The sequence below is a fragment of the Scardinius erythrophthalmus genome (genome assembly GCF_964197995.2).
Source record: "Scardinius erythrophthalmus genome assembly, chromosome: 9".
Lineage (NCBI taxonomy): Eukaryota > Metazoa > Chordata > Actinopteri > Cypriniformes > Leuciscidae > Scardinius > Scardinius erythrophthalmus.
Genome location: NC_138229.1, coordinates 23874419 through 23894014, shown reverse-complemented (window position 1 = coordinate 23894014; position 19596 = coordinate 23874419). Strand labels below are relative to the sequence as shown.

Here is a 19596-nt window from a genome sequence, read left to right as displayed (position 1 = left end):
AAAAAGGTTTAAGGTTTAATGAAATGTATAAATATTCTCACATATACAGTATAGATGTTACTAAAAATAAATGTAAAAAAATTTATCCATTTTGGTGGTGGTCCAAGCGACTGGATACATTTCATAACCTTATAACCACCAACATTGATTAATTGTAATAATTACGTTAAATGAGAAGTGTACAAAGAAAACATAATAAATGAATGCACTAAAAATATACAGACTTACAATCACAGAACAAGAATCAACCAACAAAAATAAGACAGAGTCATCTTGTTTATGACGATATGAACCAGATATGTAAAAACAAGTTATCCAAGTATAAAATGAAAAAGGCAAGCTTTCCAAGATTTGTAGTAAAGTATGGGACGCATTTTGTCCCATGTAAGACTGCCAAATGCCAAGATTTCAATTCAATGAGCTCTGCATGCCAATGTAAGCCATACCTCCAACAGTATATGAGCCTATACATACTGGTTTAACATACTGCATACTATTGCCCATTGGCAGCGTACAATACCGGCTATGACATGTACAGTGTCAAGTTACAAAATGATTTGCTTGTACAAAATATTTAAGTGTAAATAGACTGAAACTATTACATTATTCAAGTAAATCTGATGAGTCAAAAAACACAGCAACTAAGATATATGAATAAAACAACAACAATGTTTCATTTTTGAGTGTCCTAGGTGTAATGGGGAGTAAAACAGCAGAGGTGTGACACGTTCCTGTCCTTCTTGTACCTCGACAAGGTTTTTAACACTCATTCAGGACGAACAGCGGTTCTAGAAACAAATTGGCCACTGGCTCTGTCTGCTTCCCTTTAAACCAACAGCTTCAGGCCTACGGGCTTTAAATTATGAGCTGTTTGCTTTGCCCCTCTGTGTCCATATTACATTGTGTTGTTTTTAGCCTCATATGACCTCCAGTAATCAAATACAGCAAGCTCCCCTTAGCACCCCGACTCTCACACACTCTGCTGTCTAAAATATGTCTTTTTCCTATTGGCCTGCCAGATCTGTCGGGCTGAATTTGAACAGCGGGTAAGAGGGATTCATGCACGGATCGACGCCACCCGTAGGTGCTCTGAGCCTCCGACACCTGATTTTACCTCCTCACTTGGGCTTCCCTTGGAAGCAAGTTCTTCAGGGCCTGGGATAATTTATAGCTGCGAGTTATCAGGGTTAGTTTTTTGCTTCAACTTGATATCACGTCATTAATTACGGGAAGATGTTAATGCCCAAAAACGACGCTATGAATGAACTCAGATAAGAAAACTAATTTGAATTTGAACTGATTTGACGATTTATCTCTGTCCTGCGACCGACCCGGCCTATGATCCGTAGCGAGCACATTCCTGTCCAATTATGAGGCAGCCTGTCACCTCTTCCTGCACGGGGCTTCAAAACAGGGCAGTAAAAGCTGAGTGGGGGTTGGATTGACAGCTCATAGGGAGCCAGGTCGGCCCTGACGTTCTGGGGGGAAACGGCCAAAGGTGCCAGTAAAAAAGGCCCTTTTAACCAGACATTGTTTCATTGCTCAGAAGAGTGTGTTTGCACAGGAAACGGGTCTCGGCTCTTTTATAAAAAGGACGTTTCTCCTCCTTTTTTCCCCAAGTTGTTCTCCAGCCCGCGCTTTGATCTTGTGTTCCTGTCACGTCTCCAGTTACATGCCCCTACCTTGGTTGTGTCAAATCAACAGCACCCCTTTTTTTCCCCTTCCTTTGCCTGATTGCGTCTCCACATCCCTGTTTTCTATTTTCCTCCTGCCTTCTCGTCCAAGCTCCCCGAGGCTTTAGGGACACGCAGCGCCACACTGCTTGAATAAAGGCGGATTTGTCAGTCTGATGTGTGCACATAAAAGACACGCACACAGAACTGGTTTTCCATCTGCAGACAGTGTGTCCCGCTCATGCTCAGAGTGACCAGTTTCAGCTTGATTCTGCATCTTATCTGTCTGTGGGAATCAACAGGGCTCTGGTGATAATCATATTGGTATGTAGGACACAATACAATAATATTGCAGTGCTTACTGTGTGATTATTCAAAACGGTCATGTATTGTGATCTTTTACTCATTTGTTTCTCTTTCATTGGATTTTGGTGCATTGCGCAAAAAAGAAAAGATAAAGCATTGTATATTATGTATATATTATATATAAAAAGTGTATATTATATATATATACTGTTTACATATACAAAAAGTGTATATACATATACATAGGCCTACACATTACATTAAATATGCATACATATACTTTTTTATTCATTATTTGATGCTTTTATCCAAAGCAACATAAATTGCATTCAATTTTGTTCTTTGTTCCTTTAAATCAGTTAATTTATTTCCTGGGAGAATATATTGGTGATTTCTCCAACAATGTCAAACTGCACTTGAAATGCAACCACTGGCTTTGATGCATATCTACAATAATGAAACAATCTAACAACCCTTTACACACATACACTACCGTTCCAGAGTTGTAGGTTGGGTAAAACTTTGTTTTTAATGCTCACCAAGGCTGCATTTTTTTTTTAATCAAAAACAGTAAAAACAGTAATATTGTGAAATATTATTAAAATTTAAAATACATGTGTTTTTTATGTATTTTAAATTCATGTAATGTATACCTGTGATCAAAGCTGAATTTTCAGCATCATTACTCCAGTCTTCAGTGTCACATGATCCTTCAGAAATCATTCTAATACGCTAATTTGCTGCTCAAGAAACATTTCTTACTTTCAATTTTGATTAATTTAATGCATCCTTGCTGAATAAAAGTATTAATTAAAAAAAAAGTATTTATCTTACCCCAAACTTCTGATCGTTAGTATTTGTATCAAAAGTGTTTTACTATTGTCGTCTGGTGATCTTCTCATTAATTTGTATGCAAAAATATATTTCGCTGATGATTATTAAATTCTGCCATACAGAATGAAGAATGCAAATTACTATAATCAAGCAAACCATCTGGATTTCACTTATATATAAATTAAAGAATTAAACTCAAATATATTCAATGTGAATGTAATTTTTTGACACTGCTGTACTATTTTAGAACCACACAACCCTACATGGAGTGAATCAAATACATGTTTCAGGTTGGCACGTGAAGTCAAACCACTCCAATTGGGCCTGCGTTCACACACATCTTTTCACAAGCGTCTTAAGTAAAGACGGAGACTCTATTTGATTATTATGGTAACCTCTGTCACTCAGAGCTGCCCACTCAAATTAAACCATTCATCCCAGGACCCTAATGTTGCCCCCCACCCCTCGGTGTATATTTGAAATGTATCACTTTACAAAGAGCCGCTGGAGAACTTGCCCCTCCATCTGGATCCCCGCCTCTATCCTCACCCACATGACAGCGCGGCGGCACTCAGCGCCACAGCCGTCAGTCCGCAAAGCGCCTAAATCCCCACCCAGCCAAAACAAACAGAGCATTCTCCATAAAAAGCACACATCGCATATTAAACATGTCCAGTGAAAGCAGTCGTATCAAGTACGCACTATCAGGGCAAGTTTAGACTACAACAGCAAGTATGCACTATATCAGAACTGCATCTCAAATACGAGTGGCGGATCCATTTCCTCACAGATCAGCTCTTTGGCAGCCTGAGATTCAATGTGAGCACTGGAGTGGACGGAGATGTGAAATGTTATTTCATCTGTACGCATGTGTGTGTGTGTGTGTGTGTTTGCAGAGGAATGTGGACAATATATTTGGCTGCATGGGACTTAAAAGGCATGTTTATTTTCAGGCCATAGAGTTCCACTGACTGAGAGAAAGACAACGTCAGAGTAATATTACTTGGTGCTTTGTAGAAAAGCTGTACTTCAAATGAATAAACAACTTACAAAAGCCAAAAATACATTTAATGTGGAAATTTAAAAAAAATACTGTTCTCTGAAGACCACAAAATCAAACTGGTGTACTCAAAGGGATCAACAATAACGATGGCCTGATGGTCTGTGACCAGTGTGCGAAAGGGACCATCACTTACTACATGTTCGTGTTTTTGTGCCCAGCAAACCATATCCAAAATATTTTGCTATGTACAGCTACAGCACTATTCTTTTTTGTCCGTTTCTTTTTTGTCTTTTTCTTTTTTTTGTCCGTTTTTTTGAGCAAAAACTTTTTTGGGCTTAAAAAGTCTTATTTAAAACTATATTTTAAAATTAAAATTATTTATTTAATAATTAATTAAAACTTAATTATTGGGGTTGTCAATTCAACAATTAATTGAAAAATTAACTAAAGTACTCCAAACTACTTTTAACTCAAAAAGGGATCTAAGAATGTGTCACTCATTGGTATTTCTAAGCAAATACATATACCGGTATGTGTTTTTATAAATTCTTTTCATTAATTGCCATATCATGTATATCATTTTGTTTTTTCTTTTACATTAAATTAATAAATTAAGTGAACTGCATTACAATACATTTCATTAATTGCCAGTCCTACATATTTAAATTGATTTCCAATCCCAGAGAAGATCTGGTCCCCCGACTGAACCTGGTTTTTCCCAAGGTTTTTTTTCTCTATTTCTATCACTAATGGACTTTGGGTTCCTTGCCTTTGGCAAGCTTAGATGGGGACACTTACTAGTCAGTAATATTATCGATTTGACTGCAAACTTGAACTTAACAGACCACAGTCAGGTTAGACGCCATATTGAACTTAATGCAGATGAAAACGAGGCTGTGAGGGATAGACATCCAGTCTATAAAATGGCGCACACAGGATAACGGTCCTAGATATCGTAATTTTCACAACTCCAATTTTTTAAACTGTACTGAATATTTAACTTTTTTTTTTTTTTCTTTCGGAAAGACGTTTCTTCAGCTGAGCAATCGCTGTTATTGCTGTTAAACAACAATACAATCCTTTGAAAGCACTCTATTTTATCCCTTACAGCCTCGATTTCATTAGTTAAAAATGAAATATGGCGCTACCCTGACTAAGGTCTAGTGAACTGGATGATATCACAACTGTTTTTAGCAGAGCTGCTTTATAGCTGATTCGACTATCATAATTCGACGTTTCAAAATTGATGATTTTCGCAACGACTTCGACACTTGAACAGTTACTGAACTGAATCAACACTGAACTGACACAAAAGTGAATAGTGACAATAATTGTCTTCTGTAGAGCTTATATATAATTGAACTCATTTTGTAATTGATGAACTTTACAGTTATTGAACTGAACTGAATCAACACTGAACAGACTTCAGCTAGTGGCACTGTCAATGGAGAGCTGCTTTACAACAGATTTGATCTCTGTTTGCATCCATGATTCTGCTATTATCCTGTTTATCACTGTAAAGCTGCTTTGAAACAATGTGTATTGTATAAAGTGCTATAGAAATAAAGGTGACTTGACAATGATTTAAGAAAACTAATTTTACATAGTATTTAATGTAAGAAAAGCTGATGAGGGTAACAGCTGCTCACTCACCAGGCGTTGAAGTCTCCATTCTGAGAGTGGAACTGGCTGTAGAAGTCTGGACTGAGGCCTGGCTCAGGGGGCATCGTACCGTCTGTACACACACACACACACACAGAGTATATAAAGCAAACAAACGTGTGAGACAGCGACCCAGCAGAGCCACTTCCACCCAGCAGCTCTCCTCATTTATCTTCCTGACAACCTCTCACTACGACAAGCCTTTGATGACACCAACTCGACGGACAATCGAGCCAAAATACAGCATCACAATTCTTGCGGAAAATCTGATTTAAATGTAAGGGTTTTAACTTTCCATGTCTGTCAGTTTGTGGCACAGGATGTCAGTCAAGTCTTGTCTGCAGACAAGAAAACACTGAGTGTCTTTTGTGGTTTCAGCCATGTTCCTCTGAGGGCTGTTTTGGTGTGTATGTGTGTTCTCTAACCAGTGCTGTAGAAGAGATCAGGCTGCTCCAGGGCGTCCGGGTCGTCTCCATACAGGTAGGGCTCGCCATCCTCCATCTGTCTGCTTTCCACCATCTCCAGCCACTGCGAGTTATGCCAGCGAAACTTCTCACTTTGGATCTTCTTCCCCCACTCTTCATCATACTCCTTTGCAGAACACACACAAACATGTAGATTTATTTGCCTGAGATGTGTTACTCCCCTCTAACCTAAATTATACCACACAGCTGTGCAAATTCATGTTTTTTTTTTAAGTTGTCAAAACAGGGCTGGCATTCTGCACTTCAGCGCCAGTTCTACTTGAACTCCCCACAAGAGATTTCCAGTGAATATCAGAGCGAGAGGGTCCCATACACTGTCATGCCTGGCAATCTTACATTTACCGTTACACAGACTTCTAACACCACCCGGACCCTCCGCAGCAGATATATTTCATCCCACAATGAGGGCTTCTGTCTGAGCAGGGTTTTCCCTATAGGCTGTGGCCGCTGATGGAGCCACAGTGAAACAGACTCTGGTTTAATCCAGTGAGGTCAGTGATTAAAGGTGCAGAGCCCACAGACTGGGTGAAGTGCCACACACAACACACACGTCGCACATGGCCGTAAGCTTTCTGCACAGCCTGCACTTTTGGTGAGATGGGGAATCAGTTGATTTTGTGCTATTGGATTCTTTTGCCAACGCATGTCAAGTTTGTCAGTCTGTCTACCTCCATCTTATTCCAATGTAACTGTGCTGAACTAGTGCTTTCTGAGAGAACTGTGACTATACAATCAGTTATTTAAGTATATAACAAATACAGTTTAATCAATTCACATATACACTACATTCAAAAGTTTGGGTGTCAGTAAGATTTTGTAATGTATGTTTTTGAAAGAAGTCTATTATGCTCACCAGGGCTGCATGTATTTGATCAAAAATACAGTAAATATTTTTATCATTTTTAAATATTTAATATTATAACTATTTAAAATAACTATATTTTTTATATTATTTAAATGTAATCTATTCCTGTGATGCAAAGCTGAATTTTTAGCATCATTACTCTTCAGTGTCACATGATCCTTCAGAAATCATTGAAATATGATGATTTGGTGCTCACATTACATTTCTTATTATTATTGTTGTTGTAATCAGTTGCACTGCTTAATATTTTTGATGAATAGAACAGATTTTATTTGAAATAGAAACCTTTTGCACATTTCTGGTCTTGACATGGATTTTCTATGCCTTGGGTTTTTGGTCATCAAGCCATATTTTCGACCCCTGTCTTCCAAACACAAGACCATTTTCCAATCAAGTCCAGATGGATAAAAAGTCACACCTTTTTTTAGTTGAATGTCTTGCTTCACATCACATTATGGAAGTAAAATGGGTAGCAAACAGTTTTATGTTAACCTTAACCCCAGGCGACTGAACCCAAGATAAGTTCATGAAGGCATTCTCATGAATGTTGTTGCTATGATAATATCCTCTATTCTTTGAAGAGAGCATAATTTTGCCACATCAACCCCTATCAGCATCTGTTTTCGCTACAGGTTTAAACAATATAAATACACTTCTTGAGTTCAAGGGATAGTTCACTCGAATTAAATGATTGTTCTAATGTACGATTTTATGACGGTTTTGTATTTTACATTGTGTGATGGTTTGGCACTATATTACTGTTTATTGTTTGTGGAACATGTGTCCAAGACAAATTCCTCTTTGGGGACAATCAAGTGCATTGAACTTTTAAACGTGAAAAGTTATTCAGTTTTGGAGTAAAAGGGTTTTTGGGTAAACTATCCCATTATGAAATCTAGTTTTCAAAAGCTTTTTTTTTGGTTTTTATAACTATACTAAACTGAAGACAATGAATGAATTTGTTACTCTAGGCACAGGGCAGTGGGAAACACGTCTAGCATCGTTTGCACAGAGCTCACCCCATAATAAAAGATTGAAAAGTTAAACCATCTCTGCTGAGACAAAGTATTAGATGTACCAATACTAACTCATGCTGGGGTTTGGATTTTTTTTTCAGCATTAGCTCTGTACGGTGAGGCAACAGAGAGGTGGAGGGTGCAGGGGCTCAGAGCTCAAGGCCAGCTCTCTGTCCCGGGGTCTAAAGGCCCACAGAGGCGCACTGCCGCCGCCTGCTCTGCTGAATGAAAATATGGATTAATCAGCCGAGGCCCCCTGTGGCAGAACCTGAGTAAATAAGCCCTGTTTCTCTTTTCTTTGCTGTGTCCATTCATCATGTGGACAGCAGCGCAGGACTGCGCGGGAGCCCGGGGCAAGAAGCCTAATGCAAAGCCCAGAGGGCCAGTGAGAATACACACTCACACAAACATGCACCCAATATTTTAGAGTTAGTTCACCCACAAATGAACAGTTTGTCATCATTTACCCACCCTCTTGTAAACCTGTACGACTTACTTTCTTCTCTGGAACATAAAAGAAGATATTTTAAGAAATGTTTTTTTTTCTATGATCAAAAATGTTTGGCTACTAACATTCTTCAAAATATCTTATTGTGTTCCACAGAAGAAAGAAAGGTTTGGAATGACATGGGGGTGAATTAATTATTAGTTGGGTCAAGTATTCATTTATGTCAGTTCTAGATTGATTTCCAGAAAAAAATATTCATTGATGCATCTAGATACTTTCTCAAAAAAGCAAAAACAAAGTCTAATCCTGCTTGTGGATGGCAAAACTTCCCGTAGAGTTCCAGCCCCAAATAAACACTTGAACCAGCTAATCATGGTCTTAAGGATGACTAAAAATGAAGGAAAACCTGTACCATGAACCTACCCCCTAAGTTCGTGATGAGCAGCATTTACAGCAAAACAAGCTGCTCTGAGACACTGAAAACACAGAATCATGAGCTGCAGTATTTGTATTTGGAACACAATATTTTGCAGATGGTTTAGTAATTGATTAAGGCCATTTCATGATTCACACGAGTCATACTTCTCTAGTCAGAAAATAAGGAAATCAGATGTTTGTTGGGGCAAGTTGGAGGTCAATTCTACAAGGATGTAGATACTCTGAGAATCATTTTGAAATCGGATCACAACTCCATAAATCAAAATGGAGTAGATGTTAGTTGACAATGTGCAATAAAAAAAGACTTAAAAAGAAAAATTTTCATATTTTTCACTTTCACTTCTATTTTTCACATCTTTCTCTGTATTTTTGTCAATAGGAGATGATCTTAAAGGGCTGGGTATAATGCTCTATTCACAAGATGTAAAATAAGTCTTTGATGTCCCCAGAGTGTGTATGTGAAGTTGTAGCTCAAAATACCCCATAGATATATTTTAAATAGCATGTTAAAATTGTCCCTTTTTGAGATTGAGCAAAAACACACCGTTTTTTGTGTGTCCCTTTAAATGAAAATGAGCTCCTGCTCCCGGCACAGTGGGCGGAGCTTCAAGAGCTCATGTTCTTTTACCTCACGCAGACATGCACTGAAAATTTCAAAAACCTTTAGGCTTTTATTTTCAAACCGGAGTCAGACAAAGATGGAGAGACTTAAGACAACATGTAGACAACATTTCTGAATGGTTAGTTGATTAATTGATGTAGCTGATGTGTAGCTATCTTCTATTCATTGATGAGCATATTCTGTCATGATAATCTATAAATGCGTTCCCGGGGGCGGGGTTTATGTAAATATCGTGCAGTCCCTACCAGCCGTTTGTTGTAGTCCTTAAAAAAAAACAATTTCTTTAAAAGAAAATATCTCCCTTTGCTTTGAACTTTGAGCATCATAACTTTGCAGATGTTGTTTATGCTCAAACAGCAACATTACACACTAACTAAAATTAAAAAAGTGAAATTATAATCAACCACCCCTTTAAAATATCAACTATGCTACCATGAAGTAAACAAATGATAATTATAAAGTGGGAATTTGAAAAAACATCTTAACGAGTTTAAGTAAGTCTTCATATCTAATTAATCTGTAAAATTCATTTAGCTTGAGATGGAGCATTGCAATTCATAAACATGACTGCCTCACAGAATGGCCGATGAAAGTGTAAATCTGCATACTTGATACCAACGTCAGCCTCAGCTCAAACATGTCAGTCTGCTGAGCCAGAGCTATACATCTGCACTTTCTCTGTCACCACGGATACAAACCAGATCTCACACGCACGCTTTCATGTGGCCGAGGCTTAACGAGCAGGCTAATAAAGTGAATGAAACACTTCCCCAAACAAACCTGGCTCTCAGAGTTCACCACCAATTACTGCTATCTAATGTCAGTGAGTGAACATTAACTGCAGAGATTTTATCAGCACTGTAAACACACATGGTCAGCATTGAGCAAAAACACACAGAGGTCTCTGATTCAGATTTGAGTGCAATCCCATATGTAGTGGGGTTGTTTTAGAATACTTACGGCAATAATGTCCAGAGTGTTGTCACACACCTGTCGGATCTCCACATTTTTGTCATGCATAAGGTCGATGAGGTAAGCTGGGGCCTCTTGGAGATACGGTTAAGGAGTTCACAATTCACTGACAATTAAAGCCCAATAATTGCTGTGTTCAATCTCAATTACCATAATTACTAGGGGTGTAACGATACACTAATTTCACGATTCGATACATATAACGCTACTGAACTCACGATACGATATTATTGCGATACTCCAAGACATATGATAAAAGGTTAAGAAAAAATGTACTGTTGATTAAATGCTAAATTTGATATAAAGTTGTGGGTGTAAATGAATAGGCTTGGACAATGGTGACACCAGAATAAATATATTCATGATTCTGAACCTGAAAATACAGAATTATTTTAGACAAATATGCTTGCACTCTGTCACTGGCTAGATATATTTTACATAATATAGGCCACTTTTTACTGGTAACATAAGACTTAAGCATTATCAGGACCCACTAATATTACCCCATTATTATACATTATATTCAACATAATAATATTGTAGTTTAATGTAGTACTGACTCTTAAAACTTTTATTTTAAATTTTTATTTTGGGTGAACTATCCACGATACATATTGTTGCATTTTTGTATTGCGATATATTGTGACACGATATATTGTTACACCCCTAATAATTACAAATCTTCAATCAGTTAAAAACATTAACATCTTGTAAAAACTCTAACCAAATTTGTGTTCAATCAATATTTCATTTTGTTATAGCCAGTGACACCTAGTGCACCTTCTTCATTCTTAAATATTGAGTAAGAGCGTTGAAGTGTATTAATGTAAAGGTATTGATAGGATTTCAGTATTATTAATATTATGAATCAATCTATTAATGTAGTGTAATATTTTGTTGTTAATAATAATAAAGCCACACATTTTGACCAATCTTGCCATAGAAACTATGTAAAGTAATTACTTAAAAGTACGAGGGTGTGAACAGCTCATTGTAAAATTTCTTATAATTTATAATCTTATAATTACAATCATTTAGACCAATTTTTTGGCAAAATTCTACATTTTGTGGTCTTGGTCTTTAGACTTCTTAAAACCAAATAAAAATAGCCTTTGTCTGAGTTTGAGTCCCATTGTTCTGGGTCTTATGTGGTCTGTTATTGGCCTGGATGTCGGCCTACCTCAGAGCCATCACAGTATGTACTATAAAATGTTTTGCCATGAAACCCAAAAAATGTGCTTTATGTTGTAACATAAAAAAAACATTATTTAATAGGTTTGAATCAACCTCAATACTTAAGCTACACAAACGAAAGTCATTTGTACGTGTTAGATCAAGTAGAAATAGATCTGTAGGGTAACAATTGTATCTTGCCACTTTTTACAGTGCAGACAAACCAGTTTTTTTTACATTCTCCTTATCTCTAGACGTGAAAATAAGCATGCATTCTTACATGAAGCTGCAGTATTAAAGACTGAAGAACTCAACAGTATCAATGCATCGGTGAACACAGGCCAAACAGCTGTCAAAGACCATTTACAAAACATCTGCTGAGAATACCATACACTGAAAATCAATTTATTGTAACAAGGATACGAGTGTCCTTAATGATGACATCTCTGGTGGCCTGGTGGAAGACCATCTGGTAGAAGACGTAGATGATCTGACACACAAATTCATCGTCTTCCTGTTGGGCTGGAAACAGCAACACAAGCAAATGAAGAACATTACTTTGACCTCATGAAATAAAGCATTTAGCTTCATTTGAAGAAGGCACAATCGTTTCCTTATCACGGGAATATCTGCACATCAGCACTGAGCTGAAATGCAATACGGGAAAACTAACAAACACGCACACTCCAGAGCAGCTGCGCAGGCATTTCCTATCCAATGGTGCCTGTTCATGCGAACTGATGTTCAAAACCTCCTCCAGTGGATCATGTTTATGTATGAAGGCTCTCGTGAGAAGCCGCCATTTGGCGAGAGTATCAGCTTTTCCTCTGAAATGATACAGAAAGCTCCTATGGAGAACTGTGTGGTTGTAACGGCCCCCTCCTAACTTTAATAAAAGCCTTTATTTCAATTTTGATCTTTCTCAGAATGAACTCGTCCCTTGGGATCGAAATTCCTCTAGAAGAATGATAGCAAAGAGGCTTTAGTTGCTCCATGGGACCAGATACTGAATACCACTACAGCAAGGCGCTGTACAAGCTTTGCACAAGCTACAAATAACATCACAGAGAACATGTCAACGCCTCTTCAGATGAGAAAGAGCCAATGAACGAGTATACGAACACAAGTGCTGAAATGATATGTAAATAAAACAATACCCAAGCATCTGTCAATGCAGCGTTGCCACATAATGCTTATCACGAGGGAAACAAATGTCAGATTTGTTATTGCATTGTTGTGATCAAAGGTACAAAATATTTTATGGCACGTAGTGCAAAAACATTTCAGATGTTGAATGTCATGTAATTGAGACCATTGTGTCTGGAGTGGGATAACAAAAAGGTGGCCAATTCAAGAACTTTCTTTTCTTTTTCTCTTTGAGAGGAGCTGTATATGTTGGGACGGTCCCTATCTTAGCCCTCCACCTCCTTGCCCTCTTAAACATTTATTCTTTTCATGGCAAGGAAAAGCCCCGCCATCAGGATTTATTGAAATGAGGGCTCACACTGAGCAGAACCAGCAAATCTGATGCATACCATGAGCCTGGTGCTTTCCTGTTCCTGAAAACACTGTCACTTCCCAGCACATAATGCATAAAGCGAGAACCAGCCCTCCGTGCCCCTAGCAGCCATGGGCTGTTTATTTATTCTAATTTATTCTAATTTAATATTAGTTTAGTCTAAATAAACTCTTCGAAACTCATTCCATCAGATCACATTAAGAAAGACAAAGCATGCCAAATTGAAATCTGGTACTTGATTGGCTACAGACATGCCAAGCAGGAGGGCAGCTTTCGCAATTCGGCCAAACAAAAGTAGAAATCAAAACAGCACTGCTCTTTTTTTCCGGAATTTATTTTTATGGCTAGCGATAATGAAAAAGATGTTTTTTGTCGAGGGTTTGGAGATCCGTTTGCACTGGCTCAATGCTAATAAATGTGTGTAAATGTTGGCAGCGCTCTTACCATTTAGCAGCTCAATAAGAGCAGGAATGATGCCGGACTTTGCCAGCATGACGGCACAGGAGTCGTCCATTGACACCGTACCGATCATGATCACCACCTCCAGGATCAGGTCATCCTCAGCTGAACCTGAAACACAGAGGTCAAAGATCAAATGCGGTTTAGTATGATGATAAAATTTGTATATTGTACTACTCCTACAAGGAATCCACATGGATGATTTACTACCTTTGCCAAAATGTGTAATATATGCACATATAGTAATACTATACAGACCTACTATACAGAAGCATGATTGCTTATCATGATTGGACTGTCAAAAGTTAGGCCATTTGTACACAAAACTGGATCGCAAAAATGTATCCAGACATGAGAGAGAATGTGATGTAGCACAATATGTCATACTGCAAATTAAAATGTTAGGGTTGCATACTGGTTTATATAGCAATTTAACAAAATAGGATTAAAACCTTTTGGAAAGAGATGTCTTGCAGAGTGCGTTGCAATACTCCATCTATATCTAATTTAACAGCCTTTTGAAAGATTCTACATACAGTTATAGAAAGCTCATATTATTTGAGAGACAGCACAGACTATTTATACTTCTAAAAAATCATTCGTCACACCACAGGACCTTTTAATGAACAGACAAAGGCATAAGGTGATTTATCTGCACAGGACTATGAAAAACTTGTTACATGATCTACAACACCTTGATGTCAATAAAAAAGGGCCTGTTATGTGTCAACTACTCATATACAGTGTAGCACACTACACAAACTGGTACATGTTAGCTTTACCAGGTTTGAGGTGGTCTTTGAGGAAAGGCACCAGGTTGTACTCTTTCAGCAGAAGCTCCCAGTCCAGGTCAGGTATTGTGAGGTTTGCCATTGTACCCAAGCACTCAATAACAAACTCTTCATCGCCTTCCAGCTTGATCTGAGCTGCCAGATCACCCACATAGTCCTGGAGAGTAAATGACATCAAATATCTCTAGGCGTTTCTAGCAATCATTTAACAAAGACAAACTTCTTGTAATTTTTACTTAGTAAACTCATTTTACTAACATGCCAATGCTAAATTATGCTTTGATGTATTCAGTAAGTTTATAATGTGTAACTTGTGACTCTTCAAGGAATGACAGAAATATTGTATTTACAATGAAGAGCTGTTTCAAGGGTCCATCGTGCTGTGAGATGTTCCTAATCATTTTCATCAGCAGCGGGTCCTTTAGTTTGAGTGCTCTTTTCATCAGCATCTTTAATCCATTACCTGCAGAGCAAATGCTCAAATAATCAGTTTCAGCCAGAGATTAATCACAAGTTTGATCAGACTTCATGTATTATTAATTACAGAAAGCAAAAGTCACTGATGTGTGACAGTAAACACAGATGTTTGTGACAGTGTAGTTCAGTGTTGCATGTCATTCCAGGGGAAATGAGATACAGGCTCTTACCCTCACAGACAATCTGAGCATTAGTCTTGTTAGCAGCCAAGTTGATGCAGAAGGAAATGAGCTCGGTGTCGATTCTCTCTTCACCGTGTTCAAACAGCATTTGCATGAGCTGCTCACACACAACACAAGATATCATTCAAAATTTCTAAATACATGTATCATACATGAAAACATTGAATCAGCATGCAGGGCTTGACATAAAAGTTTGGTCAGGACAGCAGAAAAAAAAAAAATCAGGAACTTTGAGGTTGTCCAAACTGTCTTTACACTGCTGCAAACATGGCACAGAAAATATGCATTGACAGACTTTATTTTACAGAAGTGGAAAATGTATTTAAACAAAAAAATTGCCGGAAACAGTGTCTCAGTTTGTTTAGAATGACTCTGATCCTTTTAGACGGGTTTAGTCCATTCGGTTTGCTCAAGGTTCACCTACTGTATAAATTAGAGTGATTCCAAATGTAAGTAGAGAAGAAATAGAACAAAAATTTTGTTGATTTTATTTAGATTATATTCAGTATAATTCTAATGATGACAATTAACATAATTATTTATATTTTAATAATAAACTACCAATAATAATATTAATATTTTTTATAAATAGTAATCGTTGTACATTTATTAAAAATTATATTTTATAGTAAAAAAATAAATGTATTAAACTTATTAAAAATAGATAATAATTAAATAAATGACATCCATGTTATAACTACAACAACAACCACAACAATAAAGAAATCCATGTTATTTTTATTGTTGTTGCTGCTGCTATTGTTGTTGTAAATGATTTAAGAATAATAACTACTACTATAAGAATAATCACAAAGAAACATTCATCTGGACTGACACCTGTCTGACAGACAAGTAACTGAAAAAAGCTCATTGTGATGCCCGGAATAGTACGTCACAATGAGGCACATATGAGATTTCCTAATGCCCTCGGAGTGTGATATCACAATAGACCTATTACAGCACAATTTAAAACTGGAGTATCGTGCAACAACCAGAGGGAAAACAAAAGAAAAGAAATAAATGATGAAACAGACGGTTCCTGACAGGGAGAAGTATTAGTGCTGTCAGTGTTGGCGAAGGGATTGCTATTTGTGTTTTTATTCATGAGCCAGAGAGAGTTGAGGCAATATCCCACAGTCTACTTTAATCAGGTCAATGCTGCGGCCCAATGAGAGGGACCCTGCAGGCCTATCTTAAGGAGATAACTGTACAGCGGCCAATGAATTGAGTGTGGGCGAGGAGAAGAATGAGGAGATGAACAGATGAAGAAAGATGAGCAATGGTTACAGCCATGGTGTGGGCCAGTTGGATGTTAAACAGGAAGGCACAAACAGTCCAATGCAGGCTTGTGAAGAGGCAGCAGTGAGCAATCAGGCCTCTCCCATACTGAGTATCACATAACTTGGTCCCAGGCCTCCAAATCACGCAGTCTAGACTCACTGGCACCTGCTTGCTCCTATTTACCAGCAATGGGAGGCCCTGCCTCGTACCCCTGAGTCATCCCCCCCACCCCCCTCCGTCTCTGAGCTCTCCATGGTTTCATAGCTCCATAACCCCTGCAAGCATTTCCTCACACACAACACACCTCACAGCTTTGAGTAATTATAGCTAGACCCCTTTGTGGCAGAGGAATGGGTCCAATGCCAGGCCTCTCCTCGCCAGTTCAGAACCCGGAGCAGCGAGGCCGTTTGATCTAAATCCTCCCTTACAGAAGAGGATCCAGGCTAACTGCCAGAGCAGACCTGCGGGACACCAGATCTACAGGCAGAAACCGACAGACTGACTTTAGCTATAGATGAAGAGTCATGGGAGTCTTCAAAATGAGGAAGAGAGAAAGAAAGAACAAAAAAAACACAAAAGAATGAATGAAAGAACAAAAGAATATAAACTGAAAGAATAAACCCACTGAAAGAAAGAAATAAAAAAGAAAGAATGAACAAGCAAACAAAAGAAAGGAAGATAGAACTAAAACAAAAGAAAACAAAAAATGAAACAACGAAAGAAATACAATAAAAGAACGAATACCATTCAACAAACAAACGAAACAAATAATTAACAAACAAAAAATGATAGAAACAAAGAATGAAAGTATGCACTTAACAAATTGAAAGACAGAACAACCAAAGATCAAACAAAATAATGAACCACTGAAAGAACAAATAAATAAATAAATAAATAAGAAAGAACAAACAAACAAAAAAGAAAGGAAGGAAGAAAAAAAAAAAACTAGGGACTATATACTACTTTTTCCAAGTCCAAGTCCAATACAGATACTTTTTTTTTAGTACTTGCCGATACCAAGTACTGATACCTGTATTTTCATTGCATTTTTAATGTTTTAAAATATTGGGCAAAATTTTAATCAAATTAGTTGGCTTAGTGAATAGATATTTCCTTCAGTTATTTTCATGCCTAATTATGCCTGTTAAAATGTATTGTAGGAGCAACTGTTACTTTCCCTGTTCATATTACTGCTCTATCATATTTTATTTTTAATTTAATAGCACAGTGAATATTTAGAGCTGCTCCAGCAGGGCTCAACCAGTCAAGAGCAGTGAGTGACTTTCTTTGTGTCTTTTGTAGTTAGATCGACATTGAGGGCAAAGACAGCAGTAAGTTTATTAGGCTGCTGTCATTTTTAAGAGCTGCACGTATTCAATATATTGTTACACATGCATTTTCTTTTCAGCTGTTAACGTTCACTTAAGACATTACCGACTATGTTTCACAAGGATACCTGCCTATACAGGCATGGCATTTTTACATAATTTTGTGTGAATTTGTTTGTTCAAGCGCAAGAAGGCATGAAAGAGAACTCGATTTAATAGGCTATCCACGCGCTGTCTGAGAGGCAGCTTTCTTGAAAACGTCATGTGATTGCTGTACCACCTTCCTGTAATAATGTAGGGAACCACTCGTTACACATAAATCATTTAGCAGTTCATGTTTTTACTTTTAATTTGTACGAGTATGAGTTCACAAGCGCAACATTTTTTTTAAATGAAAAGCAAACTGCTGAATGAAACAACTAAAAAAAAAAGAAAGAAAGAAAGAAAGAAAGAAAGAAAGAAAGAAAGAAAGAAAGAAAGAAAGAAAGAAAGAAAAACACTGCATAACTCCCTGAGGAGTCCCGCAGCTATTCTGACTGACATCATGCCACAACCTTCTCCAGGCGGATTGGCGGAGCGATTGGGTTGAGGAATTTAACTTTTTTTTTAACAAGCATCTGGTAGGCATTTTCACCCAATTAGAGAAGACAAGCATTTTAAAGATGACAACGCTCAGGCAGAAGTTGTTTCAGAGAAATTGTACCTAGGCAATTGCTGGTGACCCCACAGAGGCCCCCTCCTATTAAATTAGCTCTGTTATCTCATTAACGCCATGTGAGAGAAAGACAGCACTACAATTAGCCCACTTTACAACACTGTGAGGTGCACACATGACACACACAGCAGCAATAACACAAAGTATTTGGAATAGAAAAGTATCATTTAACTTTATGCAGTACAGTATGCACATAGTGTGCAGTATACACTTTTTCTGTATGCATAGAATACCAGGATGACTACTAGGTGCATACTGTCTATATTACTTACAAATGTCTACAAAGAGGAATCATTATTCACCACATAACAGATTTTGTCCTGCCACATGTGACATACTGTACATACAATTACAGCTTTTAGAATCCACAAATTAATTGCTAATAATTTGCTTGATAATGAAAATGATAAACAATGAATTTGTAATCCGCACTTTGCACTGTGCATGGAGAACCTCCGTCAGTAATGGCACTTTAGAAATGCAAAAAAACATGAGCATTTAGTTTTTGCCCCTAACAATTAAATGCCTCCATCACACTAGTATTTAACTGCAATATGCCTGTCAATCAAACAGATGCCAATCATATGGATCAAAACCGTTTAAGCAGGTCAATTAGGGTTTAAGTCAACTACAACTGATTAGTTAACACAAGTAACAATTATTATAATACATTAAAATGCATTACTTTTCATTACTGAAAAAATTTGTCTGATTACATGTAACGTGCTACTATGATAAGAGAAGGAAATGGTGTCTATGTCCTGCTAGAACCTGTTCATTTCACTTAATTTTTTTTAGGTTTTGCTTAATATTATTATTTAATATAATTTATTTAGTCATTTAAACTGTATTGCTACATTTGTATTACTTTTAATATTAATATTATATACTTTTAACCTTAATATCGGGCAAGTTTGAGAATATCTAATTAAGGTTACACTTTATTAAAAAGTGTCCTTGTTACAATTATACAGTTGTATAATAGTTATACAATTATTGTAATTATACATTTAAAAGTACTGAGTAAAATTAATTAACTACATGTTCTTAGAATAAGTTTATTTATGGTTAAGACTAGGGTGTGTTTTAGGGTTAGTTGCATGTAATTATGCATAATGTACTGTTATTACTATAGTAGCAACATGTAACGTGTAACAAGGACATTGTAAAATAAAGTGTTACCCTAATTAATTTAGGAAATAATCAACAGACTAATGAATAAGAGTGAGAAGACTCAGACCTGAGGGATGCAGTCAGTATACGCGAACATGGATTTAGATTTGTCATCAATGCTGATGTGGTACAGGATGCGCATCGCTACGTGCTTGTGCATGTCATCACCTACAG

At 37.3% G+C, this 19596-nt stretch overlaps 1 protein-coding gene across 2 annotated transcripts in view; it reads right to left on the bottom strand.

The window, feature by feature from the left end:
* The window catches only part of kifap3b (kinesin-associated protein 3b), a 53250-nt gene that overhangs the window by 7093 nt on the left and 26561 nt on the right, over window positions 1-19596 (bottom strand). For both annotated transcript variants that reach the window (XR_014030779.1, XM_081374448.1), the window contains exons 13-21: window positions 19490-19590; window positions 14914-15022; window positions 14617-14729; window positions 14258-14423; window positions 13461-13586; window positions 11921-12019; window positions 10313-10398; window positions 5904-6069; window positions 5470-5551 (exon numbers count right to left, since the gene is read on the bottom strand). Coding sequence is in view for 1 of the 2 variants with exons in the window: in XM_081374448.1 (XP_081230574.1) it covers window positions 5470-5551; window positions 5904-6069; window positions 10313-10398; window positions 11921-12019; window positions 13461-13586; window positions 14258-14423; window positions 14617-14729; window positions 14914-15022; window positions 19490-19590 (1048 nt within the window). In the remaining variant the exon portion in view is untranslated. The remainder of the gene's footprint in view (window positions 1-5469; window positions 5552-5903; window positions 6070-10312; window positions 10399-11920; window positions 12020-13460; window positions 13587-14257; window positions 14424-14616; window positions 14730-14913; window positions 15023-19489; window positions 19591-19596) is intronic.